General features: G+C 44.1%; 1 protein-coding gene and 1 non-coding gene across 4 annotated transcripts in view; both read left to right on the top strand.

Annotated features, from left to right (window-relative positions):
* The window catches only part of TIMM23B (translocase of inner mitochondrial membrane 23 homolog B), a 92,136-nt gene that overhangs the window by 35,834 nt on the left and 37,008 nt on the right, over positions 1-19,294 (top strand). For all 3 annotated transcript variants that reach the window (XM_033942320.1, XM_033942322.1, XM_033942321.1), the window contains exons 5-6: positions 552-610; positions 9,060-9,170. In XM_033942320.1, the coding sequence (XP_033798211.1) occupies positions 552-610; positions 9,060-9,170 (170 nt within the window). The remainder of the gene's footprint in view (positions 1-551; positions 611-9,059; positions 9,171-19,294) is intronic.
* Positions 10,193-10,397, top strand: LOC117360173. The gene has a single exon (XR_004539381.1). It is a non-coding gene; the product is annotated as a small nucleolar RNA SNORA74 (small nucleolar RNA).

The following is a 19,294-nucleotide window of genomic DNA, read 5'->3' as shown; positions in this document are numbered from 1 at the left end:
GGTTTATAAAGAGTATATATGGTACTATAATTTTGTGTGTTGCAGTCTAGTTGTGAGCACGTGCTCTGTGGCTGGTGTAAGTGGTTACTTCTAAAACATGTGCGTATTTGCCTTGTTATACTAGTATTCTATAGATAGAGTAAAGTGATCTAGAGACGGGAATAATTAGTGAGATTAAATTTGCTGATGACATAAAATTGTTCAAAGTTGTTAACTTGCAAGAGGATTGTGAAAAATTGCAAGAGGACCTTGGGAGACTTGGCATCAAAATGACAGATTGTTTAATGTGAGCAAGTACACAGTGATATATGTGGGAAAGAGGAGCCTGAACTATAGCTATATAATGCATACCAAGTAGGCAGTACATGCAAATCTCTCTCATTCAGTATTTATTGAAAACCTGGCCTGTGTGTGGATCTTGAGGGCCAGAATTGAGTAGCTCTGCTGTGTATACACACACACACACACACACATTCTGGCTGATTACACTGTAAGAAATCTCCATTATATTAATGCTGTCTTTTTATACACTGTATCTCTCTCTCTTCCAGAATTTTAAATATGGTTACAAGGCAAGGAGCGCTCTGGGCAAATACATTAGGATCTCTGGGTAAGTGTCCATCATTACCTGATGAATTTTACTTTCTCTGCAAGGTTTGGTCAGACAGAGCCAGCATTAAGTCAACTATCCGGTACTTTCCTGTGGCTGTGATGGTGTTACACTGCTGGGAGAGAGAGGTGTTGTCACAGTACCTGGTTGCGGCTGTTGCTTTTACAGAGGCAGCTGGTACCAGCGACAAGCAGCACTGTGCTTTCTTGAGAGTGCACGCGGCATTGACATGGCCGTTTAGTGCTAGTCTGCAAGCGCACATATATTTCCCAGCACTATACTATAGGTATGTCAAATGCTTGTCTGCAGGTTCAGATTTATAGCTAAAACAGCCTACAGTATATATACTAATATAAACCAAGATTTTGAGGCCAAAAATGGCCTAAAAATTAGGATCTCTGTTTACATTTGAGCCGCCACTAGTGTGGCTATCCTCTTCTTCCTCCTCCAGTGAACCCACGATGACCACCTTGGCTGTAGATTTCCACACACTGCCCTTCCTCCAAATGACACAGGTGCCTGCTGTTCTGCATACATTGCCCCCCCCCCCCCCCCAAAGCTAGCAGCCTATCAGTTGATGCTGAAGAAAGCAGCTGCTTAAGTAAAACTGTGACCATTAATGGTGTATGCTGATCTTGAGTGGGGCCTTGAGCAAGCACAGATGCTCAGGGCCCCCCACCAGATCAGTATACACCATCAGTGATCACAGCTTTATTCAGCGTTGTGGCAGCATCTTTCTTGAGCACCAACTGGTAAGCACTCTGTCTTTACTCTGAAACATTATTTCAGTAATAATGGAATTGTTTGCTGGGGGAAGATTTTGAAATATTTTAACTACAGGATCTAAAATGCCCATACATGTATTTGCCACATAATTTTGCTTTCAAAACTACCCCAGGAAACCTATGCAAACACATTTACAACTGCTTGGTGCATATTCTGTATTTTTCGCTCCATAAGAAATACCTCACCATAAGACGCACCCCAGATTTAGAGAAGGAAAACAAGGAAAAAACCCATTCTGAACCAAATTGTATACTAATATATACCCGACACCTTTAAATTCCTTCCCAGCTCCCCCAATCATCACTTTTACATACCCCCCAGCACCTTTAAATTCTGTCCCAGCCCCCCCCCCCCCAATCAATCAGTCATCACTTATACCTACCCCCCAGCACCTTTAAATTCTGACCCCCCCCCCCCCACCCCCAATCAATCATAACATAAGAATTGCCACTGCTGGGTCAGACCAGTGGTCCATCCTGCCCAGCAGTCCGCTCACACGGCGGCCCCCAGTTCAAAGGCCAGTGCTCTAAATGAGTCCAGCCTTATCTGCATACGTCCCAGTTTAGCAGGAACTAGTCCAGCTTAGTCTTGAAACCTTGGAGAGTGTTTTCCCCTACAACAGACTTTTACATACCCCCCAGAACCTTTAAATTCCATCCCTGCAGTTCCTTTAAATTGTGAAGGTTGGTGGCCGGCTGCCTGCTGCTTGTCAGGGCCCATGGCGCACAAGCTCGCTAATGCCTGGGCCCGCAACACTTCCTAATTGTGCCAGTCGCTGGTATTTCGCAGGGCGGCTGCCTGCTGATTACTGGGGTGTCAGGGCTAGCGCACAAGCGTGCTGCTGTGTGGGCACAGGCCACTTCTGAATGGCTGCCTCAGTTTTTGGATGGATCTAGTAGTGTCAGATCTCGAAGAATTCCAAGATAGTGGAATTAGGGGAGTAAGAATGCCATGTAGGATCTTAAGTGTTAGGCAGGCACATTTAAAGTGAACCCTAGAAATTACTGGAAGCCAGTGAAGTTTTGACAGAAGCAGGAAAACATGATCAAATTTACTTTTTGCAAAGATCAACCTAGCCGCAGTGTTCTAGATCCGCTGAAGTCTTTGAAGACTTTTCTTGGTTAGACTTAGATAGATGGAGTTACAATAGTCCAGTCTGGAAAGAATGATCGATTGTACAAGGACAGCAAAATGTTGGTGGTGGAAGCAGGATCTCACTTTTCTCAACATGTGAAGACTTAAAAAAAACTTTTTTTACCAGAGAGTTGAGATGGTCATTGAAGGAAAGTGTAGAGTCAATAATGATGCCCAAAACTTTGCTTGAAAATTCAGGCTTCAGTGTGGGACCAGAAGAAATGAGAAGTGAGTAGCTGATCTAATTTTGGGCCAAGCCAAAGTAGGTTTGCTTTGGGCTCGTTCAGTTTCATTTGTACAGTGAGGGCCCAAGATTGGAGTTCCGTTATGCATGCTATTATATTCTCAGTGAGGTTCGAGTCTATCTCAAGAAGGACAAGGATGTCATCTGCATATGTATATGTTTCAAAGGGAGCTAGATGGAAGAGTTTCAAAGAACACCAAATAATGAGGACAAAACTGTATTAAATGGATTTTTTTCGCTAGACCTCAAACACCCAAGGTACTACTTTAAATTTCCATTCGTACCCTTACTGGGGTGGTGTTTTCATCATTGGTCTTAGCAAGTAGCATGTGCAATAAAATCGTTTAATCTTTTATATGGATTAATTTTCCTCCGGCTCTGTATAAATATAAAGTGCATAGAGTGCTGTAAAGTGCTATAGAGTGCTGTAAAGGAAAGGCACTTATCTTTATGCCCGACAGCTGCCCAACTGCACTCTGTAGTGCTAAAAATAGTGGCATTTTTGGCTCAAAGTAAGGGCTTTTCTAATTAAAAACAATTTCTGTATTAAAGGAGGCATAACCCCTAAAGAAACTAGGAGTGAAGCGGTTGGGCAGCCGTCAGACATAAAGATAAATGCCTTTCCTTTATAGCACTCTATAACACTTTACAGCACAGTACTTGTTTGAGGTCTAGCGAAAAAATCCATTTAATACAGTTTTGTCCTCATTATTTGGTGTTTATACTCATTTGGACATTTCTTTAAGTTTCCTTACTTAGTTAATTTGTACATCAGAAGAAGAAGACATAGATGTTGAAAAGAATAGGGGACAGAGGTGAACCCTGCGGGACTCCACATAACAGTGCCATTCATGTTAACAGTGTAAGAGCGGGATCATAAGAATTTCGAGAACCAGTCTAAGACTGTGGAATAAATGCCTATCTCAGAAAGTTGGTAAATTAGAATATAATGGTGGACAACATCAAAGGCCGCAGAGAGATCGAATTGTAATAGGACAGCAAACTTATTACAAGATTTTGTTGTTGAACCTTTTGATATTAATAAGGCTAGTAGGGATTCGTTGCTGAAATTGGGTTTGAAGCCATATTTGCAAGATAGAGAATCTCTCTAAGTAAGATGAGAGCTGAGTAGATATGATAGCCTCTAGCATTTTGGTCAGGAGAGGAATATTTGCTATAGGACGATAGCTAGATGGTGAGGATGGGTCTAGATCGGCTTTTTTCAGTAATGGGGTCAGGGTAATGTGTCCCATTTCTATGGAAAATAGGCCTGATAGAGTTTATAAGTCTGGTGAGGGATGAGAGAGCCTGCGTGGGAATTTTCTCGTATAGGTAAGAAGGAAATGGGTCCAGGGCGCATTTGCAGGATCTTAATTTGTGGCACAGTTTGGAAACCTGGGCTTCGGATACATGCTCAAAGACTGTTCAAGATCTGCCTACTGGGATAGGGTTAGTGTCGCTGGGTGCCAGAGAATTGTAAGTGACTGCTGATGGAAAAGAGCTTCTTATAGTAGCAACCTTTTCATTGAAGAATTTTGCTAGGTCGTCCGCTCGAGACTGACAAGCTTAGCTCCCATATCTCGCTCATAATAAGGAAATCTTTTTCGTCCTACTGCAAATTTTCCTCCTTTGTCCATGCTTTCTAACACTGGTGTGTGTTCTGACTCTAATAGACTGGACTATAATAATGCACATAGGTATGGCGTTCCAAAAATATCTTTCTAAAGTACTGACACCACAGTGACCATGTTGTTCTAAAATACCAACTGCCCTTTTATATAAAGTGTTTTGAAATGTTCACCCCTGATCTGTACACTGTGATGGTAGGGCTTTCCTTTGAACAGACAGGGTAATTGTATAACAGGTTGCCCCTAGGCTGTAAATGCACTTAGGGGGAACATGATGTGCCTATTGTATAAAAACCACACCTGACTTCCAAAGGTAGCGATACTGTAAACCAGTGTCTCTGAAACTTTCTCGAGCGGGGCTCACTAAAGGTAGTGACCATGGCTCGAGGCACCCGGAAGTGCGTGGACGTCACCGTGATGACATCATGCGCATGTGTGACATCATGTCAACATCCACGCAAGCGCAGAGACCCTCCAGACAGGCCCTGAAATGCCAGTAGGGCGTGCCAGCAGGGAAGTCTAACAAATATCAACTGAGTACCCCAATCACAGACCTTCCAAACTCCACCCTACACCCACTCAAGCTCTTCCCAGATCCCGCCCCTTTACTAATTGTAATGCAATTTTTCCATTAATTTTTCATGTACACACAATATACACAGCAGATATAAATTCTCAAAACTGACACATTTCAATCACTATTTTGAAAATAAAATCATATTTCCCTACCTTTGTTGTCTGATGACTTTATTTTTCTGCACTTTTAACTATGTTTCCAGTGTCCTCTTATTCATTGGCTGTTTTTCTCTCCTTCACTTTCTGCCTTGCATCCATCTTAGGCATTAACTTTAACATTCAATTTTTTCAGCTTTCTTCTCAAAATCTACTTTTCCAAGTCTTACCTTCCCTTCCTCTCTCTCCTTCACTCACCGTTTCCATGGTCTAACATCTCTCCCCTTCCCAGTAGTCCGGCATTTCTTCCCTTCCCTCCTTCCCCCCTTCCCAGTAGTCTAGCATCTCCCCGTCCCTCCCCTTCCCAGTAGTCCAGTCCCCTTCCCTCCTTCCCCTCCCCCTTCCCAGTAGTTTGGCGTCTCTTTCTCCTGCATGCTTCTTCTCCTCCGGTCCTCCTTCACCCCTCCCCCCCAACCAACATATCTCTCTCCTTCCATGAGTCCAACTTTTCACACTCTGCCCTCTCTTCCTTCCTCCCCCCCCAAATGTGACATTTCTATTTCCCTCCTTTCTGTCCTCCCCATCCATCCCCTCTCCATGAGTCCAACCCTTTCTGCCTCCTGCACACTTTTTTTCTCTCTCTCTCCTTGCCTCTTCCCTCGAGTGACATCTTTCCTTCCCTCCCCAACCCATGTTCTTTCCCCATGCATCATTTCTCCCTCTCTCATCATTCTCACTCTTCCTGTAACAATTTTCCTTCCATCCCCCCAACCCCACTCACAGCTAATATTCTCTCTTCCCATCTACCATCTCACCCTCCCCTCCAGTGTGTAGCATCTTTCCTTTCCCTCCCCTTCTACCAGGTCCAGCAGCACCTCTTCTCCCTTCCCTTTCCCTGCCCCCTGACCAGCAGCACCCCTTCTCCCTTCCATCCTCCCCCCCTGTCCTGCAATACCCCTTCTCCCTTCCCTTTCCCTCCTTTCTTGTCCAGAAGTACTTCTCCTATCTCTAACGGCAGCTCACTGTGTGCTTTTTAGCTTGGTCACACAGCTGCCGCTAGGATTAATTTAGATGCGGTTTCATCCGGGATCCTCGGGGCCTTTGCTAGGCCGGCCCATTTCAATGATGCTGGCCGGCCGGCCCAGCAAAGGCTCCCAGATGAAACCACGTCTACATTAATCCTAGTGGCAGCTGTGTGACCAAGTTAAAAAGCACACGGAGCTACCGTTGATGATTGGGGGGTGGGGGCAGAGAGAAACACGACGCCAGCAGAAAAATGCTCCCTGTAGGGGGGGTGCATGCGCAGAGAGAAACGTGATGGCAGCAGGAAGATGCTGTCTGTAAGGGGGGGGTGCGTAGAGAGAAACGCGGCAGCAGCAGGAAGATGCAGTGCTGGCACGTGAACCGCTGGCCCTACAGGAGATGCCTCGCAGTAAGAGACAAGTCAGCTGGCGCGCTTTTCTTCCTCCTCAGTGTGCCGTGGCACACTTGAAATCTCAGGAGGCACTCAGTTTGCGATACACTGTTGTAAACAATACCCATCCAAAAGCATGTGCAATAAATATTGCATCTTCTTTGGCACATGGTACACATTCTCCTTCCAGCATACATTACAAACAATAGGGGTTTATGATGCTTTTCTGCCCATTCTTAGCAGATATTGTTTAAACTGCTGTTAATGTAAATGTTTTGTGGTTTTGCACTAATAAAAATATTTTAAGTTAAAAAAAAAACTGTGATAAAACTTTAAGGCCAGGATGTTTAATCTTTGTAGATTGTCACCAGGATTACTCAAGTTTCTAATCTCGGTTTGTTAGTCAACCTTTTTCTTCCTTGTTGGGAGGAAAAAGGCCATATCAATTTATATTCGAGTAGATATGGTAATTGGCTCTTTTGTATTACAATATTTATTTCCTCTACATGGATGAAAATGGCAAAAACCATCTGATTTGTGACTGTGTGAGGGTTACAGTTTCACTTCTGAGCAGTAGGAAAGAGTGTGTAAACAATGGCACTAAGACAAAGCTTTCCAAGCTGTGGATCACAAAACCTGACTTTAGCATCATGACCTCTCCATTGGTGCATCACTGTTCTGGACCTCTAGGGCATCACACAGTTTTATTTGGCTTCAGTCATAGGGTACAGCCAGCTTTTCAGATTGGAAATAAACTAAATGTCTATGGCACAGACTGATATCTTGGTTCTCTTTTACTTTTCACTGCATGTCATAGGGTTTATGGGGAAGCAGGTTCAAATCTTCTTTCATTGATGCCCCTTGTGACAGTTGGCCCATCCTCCATTGCCTCAGCCATTAACTTAGATCAGGGCTACCCAAGTCCAGTCCTTGAGATCTACTGGCAGGCCAGGTTTTCAGGATATCCGCAATGAATATGCATGAGAGAGATTTGCATGCATTGCTTTCTTGGTATGCAAATCTCTCTCATGCATGTTCATTGTGGATATCCTGAAAACCTGGCCTGCCAGTAGATATCGAGGACCGGACTTGGGAAGCCATGATTTAAAGGGTTGGAGGAGGGCAAAGACTTTCTGAAAAGTTGCATGTTCTTGCTGAGTGAAGGTTAAAGGCCAGGACACTGGAGTGACACATTAACAGACAGTTCGTATCAATATTTATGGATGTCTGCAGTCATTGTTTTTGTTAGCATTTGCTCAGGTCAGGCTTGCATGTGGGAAAATGTTAATGTGCACTTTGTCCCAACAATCAGAACATTAAACAATCTTATTAATGTGTCGCAGATTGAGCAAGGCTTAAATTTGCTGACTAGCTCTTCATAGCCCTGACTTGAACTGTTCAGCAAGTTTCTTCACTTGACCTAGCAAGTTTTGTGTTGTGGTAACCTGTTGAAGTTAAAACAGCTTCTAATTTATGCAACTTCTTTAGGAATCTGCTCTTCCACAGAAGCTGGGAGGGGGCACAGACTGATTTAGATTTTGGAATCTCCTTGCTAAATAAGTAGTTATGATATTGTTTTACTTGTGTGTAGGTGTCTTTTATGTGTTCTTTAGTGGTATCCTGAAAACCAGACTGGTTTCCAGTTCTTAAGGATTGTAGCTTAATGTGCTCTCACTTGAATCAAGTACAACAAGTACATATAGAGTCCTATTTAATTAAATCTTGCCAGACATACTTTTACATCATTATTTTATGTAGACTCATATTTAACATACATCTAGCTTGCTCTTTTAATGTGTATACATATATAGAACATAAGAAGATCTCAGAAGCGGCTCTCTTGTGGGAAATACTTCAACAGATATAAACTTGTATATAGCCACAAGCTTCCTCGTCGGCTTCAAATCTATTTCAACATCATAATTATTTTAAACTTATTTAAACTTCATCAACTCTTATTTGTATAATATTAATAATTTTAATATAATCTGAAATCATCTTTTGTCAGCTCATTAACAAAACCCTATGCTGACATGCATGCAGGGTTATTTGGTTTTCACCAATGTCCCATACTTTATTCTATTTGGCAAGATCAAAACAGATAGTTTCCCATTTTTATATATTTTCATTATTGGAAAACAAAAAGTATATTGCTATATGTGTAAATGGTGTGGGATGTGATTTTTTTATTTTTATGTAATTCAGTTGAGTTTTTTTCAACAGTTAAACCACACCCATTTCGCAAGAAAAGACAACAGGAAAACCCCTTTTAAACCCAATCCCCATCTACCCCACGCCAGTCATTCATTCAATCTTATTGGGCAGGAGGAGCTAGGAAGAGGTAAAGGGCAGTCTGAGACAGGTGTTAACTTTTAATTTCTACTATACAACAAAATGGCACATGCCTCATTGTGTCGATGTTTGTTCCCCACTGCTGTACTAATTAGGAGAGCAAATGCTGAATTGTTGCTCTCTACTGCTAACCTGTTGACAGCAGCAGTTAACCATTTTAATTAGATTGTTCCTTTGTTGTTTTCCTTTAGAATTTTCAATACTGTATATCTTTCACAGCATTGCTTTATAGCGCCTTTGGAGTCATCATAGAGAAGACACGGGGAGCAGAAGATGATCTAAACACAATAGCTGCTGGCACCATGACAGGAATGCTGTACAAGTCCACAGGTGCGTCTTGCTTTTTCAGACCCTGTTCATCATGTGCCCAGATCAGGATTCATTAATGTCATTTCACAGAACAGACTACTCTTTCCTTTACTCCCCCAAACAACCAAAAATAAATAAATGGACAAAAAAATTATAAACATGCATGCCAGCACTTAAAGAAGGAAGATGCTGAATTTTGTATTCTGACTTCTCCAAGAACAGAACTGTTGGTGGTGTTTGGCTTTAATAGATTTTGGTCCTCACTTAACTATCACTGGAAACAAGAGCCCTCCCTTCTAGCCTTCAAATAGGAGATGAAGTTGCTACTAAGATCTTAGTTGACACTAGGACTGAGCAGCACTAAGCTGCTGATACTACATGTACCACATGTGTGGTTAGTTCTCATGGCAAAAACTGAACATGCTCATGGTGCCTGTGTCATCAGCTCAGTGCTGTTGCACTTTCTGATACTGTGGAATCTGTATTTTATCATCTGGCTGTGCTTGGGGATCCCCACCAACTTAAAGTATGCTTTACATTTTTGAGGAGTGAAGGATCAAGGTGAGGTAGGTAAGAGGAAATGGGGTGTCTAGCACCCTAGAAAGACCTCTTTAAAACAGTCAGTAACCATCAATGCAGTTACTCTCTCTTCAAACACTGGTCACAAATATAACAAACCCAGAAGACTTTCAGCACAACAAGGTCCCCAACCAGACAAAAACTTCACATGTTTTATATAGCTTGTAAAATTGAGCTTGTGTGAAGCTGATTGAGCCTTGAAATATCCCAAGAAGCCTCCACATTGTTGATATGAGCATGTTTCACTGGTGTCTTTTAGTCTTCTTTTTTGTTTGTTGAATTTTATATATGACTTTGCTTCTGTTTGTACTTGGCATTGTCTTTCTGCACAAGTGCAGAGTTTGTTTGTTTTTTGGGGGTTTTTTTTGCTTTTGCTGATTGTATTTCTGCCTATCACCCATCCATGTGAAATATTGCCCATCCCCCCTCAAAAAAATTCATTTCTGGCTGCACCACCCTAAAATTCCAGCAGTAAGTCAGCTATCCGTTGCTTTTCCGTGCTCATGATAGTGTTACACTGCTGGGAGAGAAAAGTGCTGTTGCTATAAGCTGGCTACCACTGTCACCGTTCTGGGGGCAGTAGTGCCAGTGTCAGACAGTGCTGTGCTTCCTTGAGAGTGCACATGGTATGCGCCATGGCCATTTGGTGCTAGTCTGGAAGCTCACATGCAAAATACAGCAACATGTTCAGAAATTGGTAGGGGGGGAATGAATACCATGTATACTCGAATATAGGTCAAGACCCTAATTCCCCTACTCCCCCCCCAAAAGGAGGAAAAATTGTTGACTCGAATATAATTTGGGTGGCTTAATATTCAAGTGCCCCTCCCTGCAGGGCTCTGCACCCAGCCCTCCGCACTGCCCTGTTCCCGTACCTCCTCTGCCAATCCCTGGTGGTCCAGAGGTGCAGCGGGAAGAAGCGAGCGTTCCACACTCCTGCCACGCTGTTAACCCAGTAGTGGCTGCCATGAGATCAGGTTGTTTCTGTCACTGAGTAGCACTGAGCAGGAGCGGCTTCTTGACTGGCTTCCGCGAGAGCCAGTCATTTAGCCGCTCAGCGCTGAGCAGGAACACCAAAGTATGCTCCTGCTCAGTGCTGCTCTGCAACATAAGACACCTGATCTCACGGCAGCCACCACTGACCGCGTTAACAGCGGGGCAAGAGCGTGGAAAGCTCGCTCCTGCCCGATGCACCTCTGGACCACCATGGATTGGTAGAGGAGGTACGGGGACAGGACAGTGAGGAGGGATGGGTGCAGAGCCTGACAGGAAGAGAGGGAGGAGGGCTGCGTGCAGAGCCTTTGGAGGGATTGGCAGAGAATGTACGAGGGCAGGGTGCAGAGCCTTGCGGCCTGCAATAATTCTAGGAGGGTGTGCTGGCCTGAATATAAACCAGGACCCCTAAAAATCCCAGTTTATATTCAAGTATATATGGTACTTTATTTACGTGAATCATTAAGAATGCTGTTCATACATTTTTTTTTGTTTTTCATTTCTTCCAATAAACTTTTCAAAAAGTATACATACTGAAAAAGATTACTTGCCAAATTACATTACAGTATTACAAGTGCTGATAAAGAAGATGAGTGTTTAAGGTTTTTTGGGGAAGAGAAAGGATAGAAATCAAGACGGTTTTGTCTAGAATAGTTAAGAAACATGCTAGATTGTAAGTTTTAATGTTTTAAGGTGTTAAAGAGGAAGAAATCATCTGACAAGAACTGAAAGCTTTTCTCATCTTTCCTTGATTATTCAAGTCCACATGGTTTTCATGTTTTAGATGGATGGTGTGTTAGTGTGGTCAGCTGCTGTTCAGTCCCATGAGTTGTATTCTCTTTAGCATTTGATGTGTTTGAAAATTTGAGGGATTTTCCCAAATAGAGAACTTCTTCTCTCACCCACCCCCACTTCCACCTTCATGCTGTCACCGGACCTTCTGATTTAAAACTAAGTTCTTAATGACCATATTTCTCCCTTGGACAATGAAGGGAAAGTTTTTTTTTAAACTTTCTAGGTATTGCTGCTGACATTTTACCTTCAAGATTTTCAGAGCAGTTGAAGCTAATGATTCTACAGAGAATTAAACAGTGTCATAGATAAATGCCCTACTAGTTGGCTTACTAAGAGCAATGTGGGGGGGGGGGGTTAAAGTAAATACAAAAAATATCATAGCCAAAAGGTTTGGATTTACTATTTTAAGCAGTAAGTCCAACCAAATAGATTTCTTGTCTCCTCCCCCATAACAAGAGGGAGGGGAATAGAAGGAGGTGGAAGGGGGCAACAAGCAGAGAGAGGAATAAGCTGAAATCCTTCTAATCTTCCTGGGCCAGAACTATGGCTACTAGACCCAGAACTTTTGTTGGGGAGGGTCTCTCCTCTGAGACCTCCAGCAGTCCAGCCATAACCCATGGGTTGATACTTGGGGCCTAAGGAGGAGGATCAGTCCTCCATGCCCCAGAGAGGAAAAGAGCTGTTGACTGATCCCTGTGAGCATTTTCAAACCAACAGACTCTAATAAGAAGACAGAACCCATAGACCATGTCCCAAGTAGTCCGCCGTTCTGCTGCACCACTTCATATACAGGTGAAATTCCAGTTTCTCTGGCTCCATTTGCTGCTTGGGGGAGCTTAACTTCACTTGTCTGAACTGGTCTAGCAGGATGACAAGGAATGTCAATAAAAAGGAGAGTCTTCATACACTCAAGAAATCCTGACATGCAAGTTCAGAATAAGCATTATGAACATCTGTGAAATAAAGTTTTAAACACGAAGTAAATATTTTTAGTTAAAGTTTCTATTTTAATAACTTGGGAATTGGTTCTTTCCATTTGGGGGTTTTCTCAAGAATGATATAAAGTGAAATGAAACTGAAAATTGTAAGGGGAAGCACTGTGACATATTTCCAGGCATTATGATGTGATGAGGCTGTGTTTGTTTTCTTTATTTTTGTCTCATCATCATGAGATGGTACAAGATCAACAGACACTAGATCTTACAGCATTTTTAAAATCAGAGGAAGAATACACTTTATCTTTACTACTACAACTACTAATCATTTCTATAGCACTACTAGACATATGCAGTGCTGTACCTCAAAATACAGAAGAGACATTCCCTGCTGAAATGAGCTTACAATCTACAACACAGACAAACTGAACAATAAGGTACATCAATACACTGTGCTCAAATGGTGGAATTACAGAGGGAATGATAAGACATATTGGTGCTTAGATGGGTTGGAGTTTGAAATTGAAAGCATCTTCGATAGAAGTGGGCTTGGAGTCTGGATTTGAATACTGCCAGATATGGAGCCTGACGTATCATGTCAGGCAATTTGTTCCAGGCATCTTGAAGGGGAGAGATGGTTTAGCACGGGGGTCGGCAACCCGCGGCTCCAGAGCCGCATGCGGCTCTTTTCCACCTTTGCTGCAGCTCCGGTAGTGTGTCACGCAGGCATGCAGCTTATAAGTCCGGCGTCGCGGCGGGAAATAGCCACTCAGCACATACACAGATGAAAGCCTTGCTTGCTGATTGGTCCGGCGGCCCCGCCCCGCCGTGCCGCCGGACCAATCAGCAAGCAAGGCTTTCATCTGTGTATGTGCTGAGCTCACTGCTCAGCATGGCTATTTCCCGCCGCGACGCTGGACTTGTAAGGTGCACGCCTGAAAAAGAAATCATCCTGGCCGGGGTCGGTGTCATGCTCCGGAGATCTACAGCCTTCCTATCTCCCTCTCCCTTCCCCTGCTCCGCGGCTCTCTTCGGCAACTCGGCAGCAGCGATCGACACAAGCTTCTGACGTCGGGGCCTACCCTCTGCGAGTCCCGCTTGTTTCAACTTCCTTTTTCCACAAAGGCGGGACTCGTAGAGGGAAGGCCTCGATGTCGGCAGCTTGTCTTGATCACTGCTGCTGACGAGTTGCTGAAGAGAGCCGCGGAGCAGGGGGGTGTTGCCAGGTGCAGGTAGAAGGGAGAGGGCCAGATGCAGGACTCGTGGGTGAGGGAGGAGAAGAGAGAGAGAAAGAGAGAGGGGAGGGAAACAAAAGGAAATATTTCATACTGGGCTGGGCCGGAGTGGAGGGAGGGTGGAAAGATTCTGGCTACAGGGTGCAATAACAAAGGAAAAGGGGGGAAAGCTGAAAATGGAGATAGTGACACAAAGAAGAGAAAGAGTAAGCAGGACCTACTGAATAAGGATAGAGATACAGAGGGAACATGAAGAGGAGGTGAAATAGAGACATAGAAGTAATACTGAAAAAGTGTGTGTGTGGGGGGGAGATAAAGACATTGAAAGGGCAAATGGTGAACATGGGGTAAAGACAAGGACAGAGACAAATGAAGATTCTGAAAAAATGGTGAGATAGGGATATAGGTGAGATGGACACAAAGAAGGGTGATGCTGGAAAATAGGTGGAATGGTAATTCTGACAGACACAGAAGGGAAATGCTGGATCAAGGAGAGATGGGGCTCAGGCTGGATGGAATGAGGAGAAATGCCTTGTTGGCCCGGAACTTCCTCTCCTACGTCAGAATTGACGTCAGGGAGCAGAATGCTGGTCAGCGCAACACTTATGCAGGGAAAGCTTGGGACGGCGGTGGCTTGGGAGCTGTTCCCCGATTGCGGTGGCAGCAAACCGAGTGGCTTGGGGGACGGCACGGAGACAGAAAGAAGGGGGAACCGGGAGACAGAAAGAAAAAGTTGGGAGAGAGGAAACATACAGGAGGCTGAAAGAAAGGAAGAAAGATTGGATGCACAGTCAGAAGAAGAAAGTGCAACCAGAGACTCATGAAATCACCAAATAGCAAAGGTAGGAAAAATGATTTTATTTTCAATTTAGTGATCCTGTATATAGCATTAAGATAAGAAACAATATATGCAGTGTTAGATTTGTTTTATAATGGTTTTGCGGCTCCAAGTTTTTTTTCTTTTCGAAAACGGGTCCAAGTGGCTCTTTATGTCTTAAAGGTTGCAGACCCCTGGTTTAGCAGAAGGCCAGTGAGAAACAGGTTTCAGATGAGTCCCTAATTCTCTAGTCATACACTTTGGATAGGTTCCAATCAGCCTGCTAGCTGGAGAGCACCAAAACCTGATTGTCGTCTGTATGAACAGGATATAAGTACCATTCTGCTATACTGTTACACTTCTCCCTCGGTATTCGCAGGGGATAGGGGCAGAGCCAGACCGCAAATTGAGAAAAACCACAAATATCTTCTGGTCCGGCTCTGACCCACCCCGCCTTCCCCCCAGCATCCCAGCCTTACCTGGTGGCCTAGCAGGCTTTCGGGGCAGGAGCGATCTTCCTACACTCCTGCCCCGTGCAGATCGCCAAGAGGAAATGACTGCCGTGAGTTCCTGTAGTTTCTCGAGATTATGGTGGGAGCTCAAGGCAGCCATTTCCTATTGGCGATCTACACAGGGCAGGATCGTAGGAAGATCGCTCCTGCCCCGAAAGCCTGCTAGACCACCAGGTAAGGCCGGGATGCCGGGAGGAAGGCGTGAGAGAGGCGGTAATGTGATAAAATATGGGGGTTCCCCTCCCCCCCCAAAAAAATCACGAATTTGTGAAACCGCAAGTGTTGAAACCGCGAATGGGGAGGGGGAAGTGTACTTCTTAGGGCGTAGGGACATTCTATTGCCTCGGGTACAAATTTAGATTGTAAGTGCTCCAGGAACAAGAAAATACAGTCTTATCTGAATGTAATTCATCTGCTACAAATGAAAAAAGTGCGAGCTAAACTCAGAACCCCTTCCAGATATCTTACCAAGTATTTAACCATATTTACAGCCCTCCTATTAGAAATCTAGGTAGGTCACAATATGAAAACATTATGATTGTATAGGCAGTCCCTGGTTTAAGAATGCTTGACTTATGTCGAACTCGTACTTATGAACCAGTGCCACTCTCCCTGTGCCAATATGCCCTTTCTTCCTCCCTTCCAAATGTGCCCCTCTTCCCTTCCATGTTCCAACGCGCCCCTTGTCATCCATCTCGCGCCCCCCCCCCACTCCCATTCTGAGTCCTAAATTCGTGTCTCCCACGGATGTTTATCTTCTCTGGCCGGCTCCCTCATCCCAGCCGCACTTCTGCTGGCAAAGCTGCAAGTGGCGGCTCCAGCATATGGTCCCCTGGTCTTTGCAAAGCCGCAATTGGTGGCTCATGCAGACAGCCTGCTGACCCAGAAGCCTTCTGTCTGACACAGACGTCAGAGGGAAAGCTTCCGGGTCAGTAGACCGCGTGCAGGAGCCTCCGATCGCGGCTTCGCAAAGACCAGCAGACCACGTGCAGAAGCCACGGCTGGAAGGAGGGATCTGGCCAGAGGTAAAACTAGGAGGCATGAATTTGGGACGTGGAATGGAGGGGGATGATGAGGGACTGCGTTAGCATAGGAAGGGAAGAAGGGTTGCGTTGGGACACGGAAGGGAGGGAGCACGAATATGGGACATAGATAGAAGAAGTGAGGGAAAGAGATGCTGAGGTGGGAAGGAATTAGAAAAGGAGAATTGTTGGGCATGAGTGTCTGAGAGGGAAAGATGGTGCACATGGAGAAATGAAGAAAAGTGAATTGTTGGGCATAGGATGGAAGAAAAATATTGGACATGGTGGTGGGAGAGGCATATGGTACAGATGCATGGGGAAGAGAGAGATGAGGGAGAAATGTTGGATGTGGTGATAGAGAGGGAACAGTGTCATGGATGAAGAACGAAAATAAATGTAAACCTCTTCTTTCTATTTAAACTGCAGTATTTTATTTTGGGACTTTTTCTTTAATATTTAATGTTTTTATAGACTTGTGTCCTGTACAGAATCCAAGTTGCATACAAATTCAACTTAAGAATGGTTTAAAAACCGGAACTCATTTTTAACCCGGGAACTGCCTATATACATATCAAGCACATTATCCATGACATCAAAACACACATCTCAATGTAGGCAGCTGTGGACACTTCAGTATACATACTTAAGTCATTTTTTGTCTGCATTAATGCTTTTAACTGCATCTTAAAAGATGTCTTGATCATTATCCTTAAAGCAATAGGCACTTGGTTCCACTTAATAGGTCCTGCTATAGAGAAGGAACAACTTCTTGTTACAGCAACATACTTTTTTTTCTTCCTATTGATAGTTGAGAGCAGTTGAGTCCCATCATGCAAGTATTTCTGCCTTGGGTTCTCCCTTTTTTTGCTGATTAGCATGGTATTAAAAGAAATTCTATTTTTTTATCTTTCTACTGAAATATTCAAATGGTATTTTTCATCAGTATGACTTGGTTTTGAAATTTTTTTATGTTTTCTTATTGTAAATATCCCTCTCCTAACCAAGATGCTAGAGTCTTCTACCCAACTCTCATCATACTTAGAGAGATTCTCTATTCTTCTACCCTATCAATATGGCTTTCGTCCTAACTTCAGCACCGAATCCCTACTGTTTCCCTGATTTCAAGGGTTCAACAACTTCACTCTCGAAACAAGTTCGCCGTCCTCCTACAATTTGACCTTTCCGTTGCTTTCGACGTTGTCTACCATGATATTTTTGTTTACCAACTCTCTGAGATCGGCATCAACTCCACAGTCCTAGATTGGTTCTCTAAATTCCTCCGCTCTCGTTCATACATTGTTAACATGAATGGCACCTCATCCTCCCCCTGGAAACCGAATTGTGGAGTCCCGCAAGGCTCTCCACTATCTCCTATCCTTTTCAACATCTATATGTCCTCCCTAAAACTCCTCCACCTATCCCCCCTTGAAACAATTTACACTTATGCAGACGACATCTTCGTCCTCCTCGAGACCGATTCGAACCTCACCGACCTGTCTAAGAACATATCCTCTTGTATAACGAACCTACAATCCTGGGCCCACACTGTGCAAATGAAATTGAATGAGTCCAAAACAAGACTTCTTTGGCTCGGCCCAAAACTAGGCCACCTACCCACCTCCATCCCACTACCCTCTGGCTCCTCTCTGCAGCTTGAGTTCTCGAGCAAGGTCTTGGGTGTCACCATCGATTCCATATTGTCCTTCAATGACCACCTCCAATCCTTGGTAAAAAAATGCTTTTTCAGCCTTCATATGCTGAGGAAAGTTAGATCCTGCTTCCATCAAAAACATTTTACCCTCCTTGTCCAATCCATCATCCTTTCCAGATTGGACTATTGCAACTCTATCTACTTAAGCCTAACTAAGAAAAACCTCCACAGACTCCAACGGATTCAGAATGCCGCGGCCAAGCTCATCTTCGCTAAAAGTAAATTTGACCATGTCTCCCCGCTCCTGGCCAAGCTCCACTGGCTTCCGATTATCGCCAGGGTCCACTATAAATGCTCCTGTTTAGCTTTCAAAATCCTACACGGTATCCTCCCTCCCTTTATCCCTCTTTCTTGGAATTCCTCAAACCCTAATACCACCAGATCCTCCCACAAATTAAAACTATCCTTCCCCTCGCTAAAAGGCATTTCCCACACAGGAAAGCTAGGGACCTCTCTCCACTTCAAAATCTCTGAGCTCTGGAACAACCTTACCTCCCCTCTTCGGAACTTGAGCTCTCTCCAAGTTTTCCGCGAACATCTGAAAACCTGGCTTTTCTCAAAAATGTAAGTCTCCCTCCAACTCAGGAATCAAGGAAACTCTTATATCTTGGCATCCCAAGTCCTCTAAATTTTCTTCACACTTCTATCTCTAACCCTCTGTTGTAGTTCCTATTTCTTCTACTGTAAACTGCGCCAAGCTCTACGAACGTGGAGATGATGCGGTATACAAACCTAAGGATTAGATTAGATTAGATTAGATATAGAAAGAAATTGAACTTTTCCATAAATTGTAGATTTACTTTTCTAAGCCATTTGGCTTACTGACCTATTGCTTTAGTTGTAGACTTAAGGGAAAGAATCTCAAAACTCGCTGGTAAAATCTGACGAGTTGATGTAGTGGGAGCGATTTTTTTTTTTTTTTTTTTTTTTAACGGGCAAATCTCAGCATAATAGCAAACAAATATGTGCACGCTATTTGTGCAGAAAATCACTAGTAAGGAGCGGAAGGAACTATGCCTGGCGCTTGCTCAGAAGAGCAATCGCTAAGCACTGCTTCTCCCTTCTGTCAAAGCTGCTTTTCCTGCCCTGATCAACTGAGCCACAGGTCTCCTGAGTCCTGCTAGCTCAGCTGATTGACCGGCAGGGAGAAATGTTCCCTCTCCCACTGACACCTGGGGAGGGGCCTAAGTCAGATGGGCCTAAGTCTGATAGGAAGATGCACCAGGAAGGGGAAAATGTCATTTTGAAGAAGCGGGCCTGCCAGCAGAAGGTTGTTGGAGGGTGGGAGAGTGTGGGCATCCCTCCTGCCAGGTGTGTTGGAAGGTTGTCAGGTGTTTGAAGCGATTCTGGCGGTGGGAGGAAGTGGGCATTTCTCCTGCCGATCTTTGATTCAGTGGGTTTTTGTTTTTTAATTTGGGAGGAGGGATGGCAGGATCTGAGCTGTCAAACCTTACTTTCCTGTCGGTGCCTGAGCCAATCGGCGCTCAGACACTGACTGCAAAGTAAGGCTAAGATAGCTCAGACCCTGCTGGAAAATTTTGCATGT

This window comes from Geotrypetes seraphini, chromosome 4 (genome assembly GCF_902459505.1).
Source record: "Geotrypetes seraphini chromosome 4, aGeoSer1.1, whole genome shotgun sequence".
NCBI lineage: Eukaryota > Metazoa > Chordata > Amphibia > Gymnophiona > Dermophiidae > Geotrypetes > Geotrypetes seraphini.
Note: the sequence above shows the minus strand (reverse complement) of the source record. Positions and strands in the feature narration are given on the sequence as shown.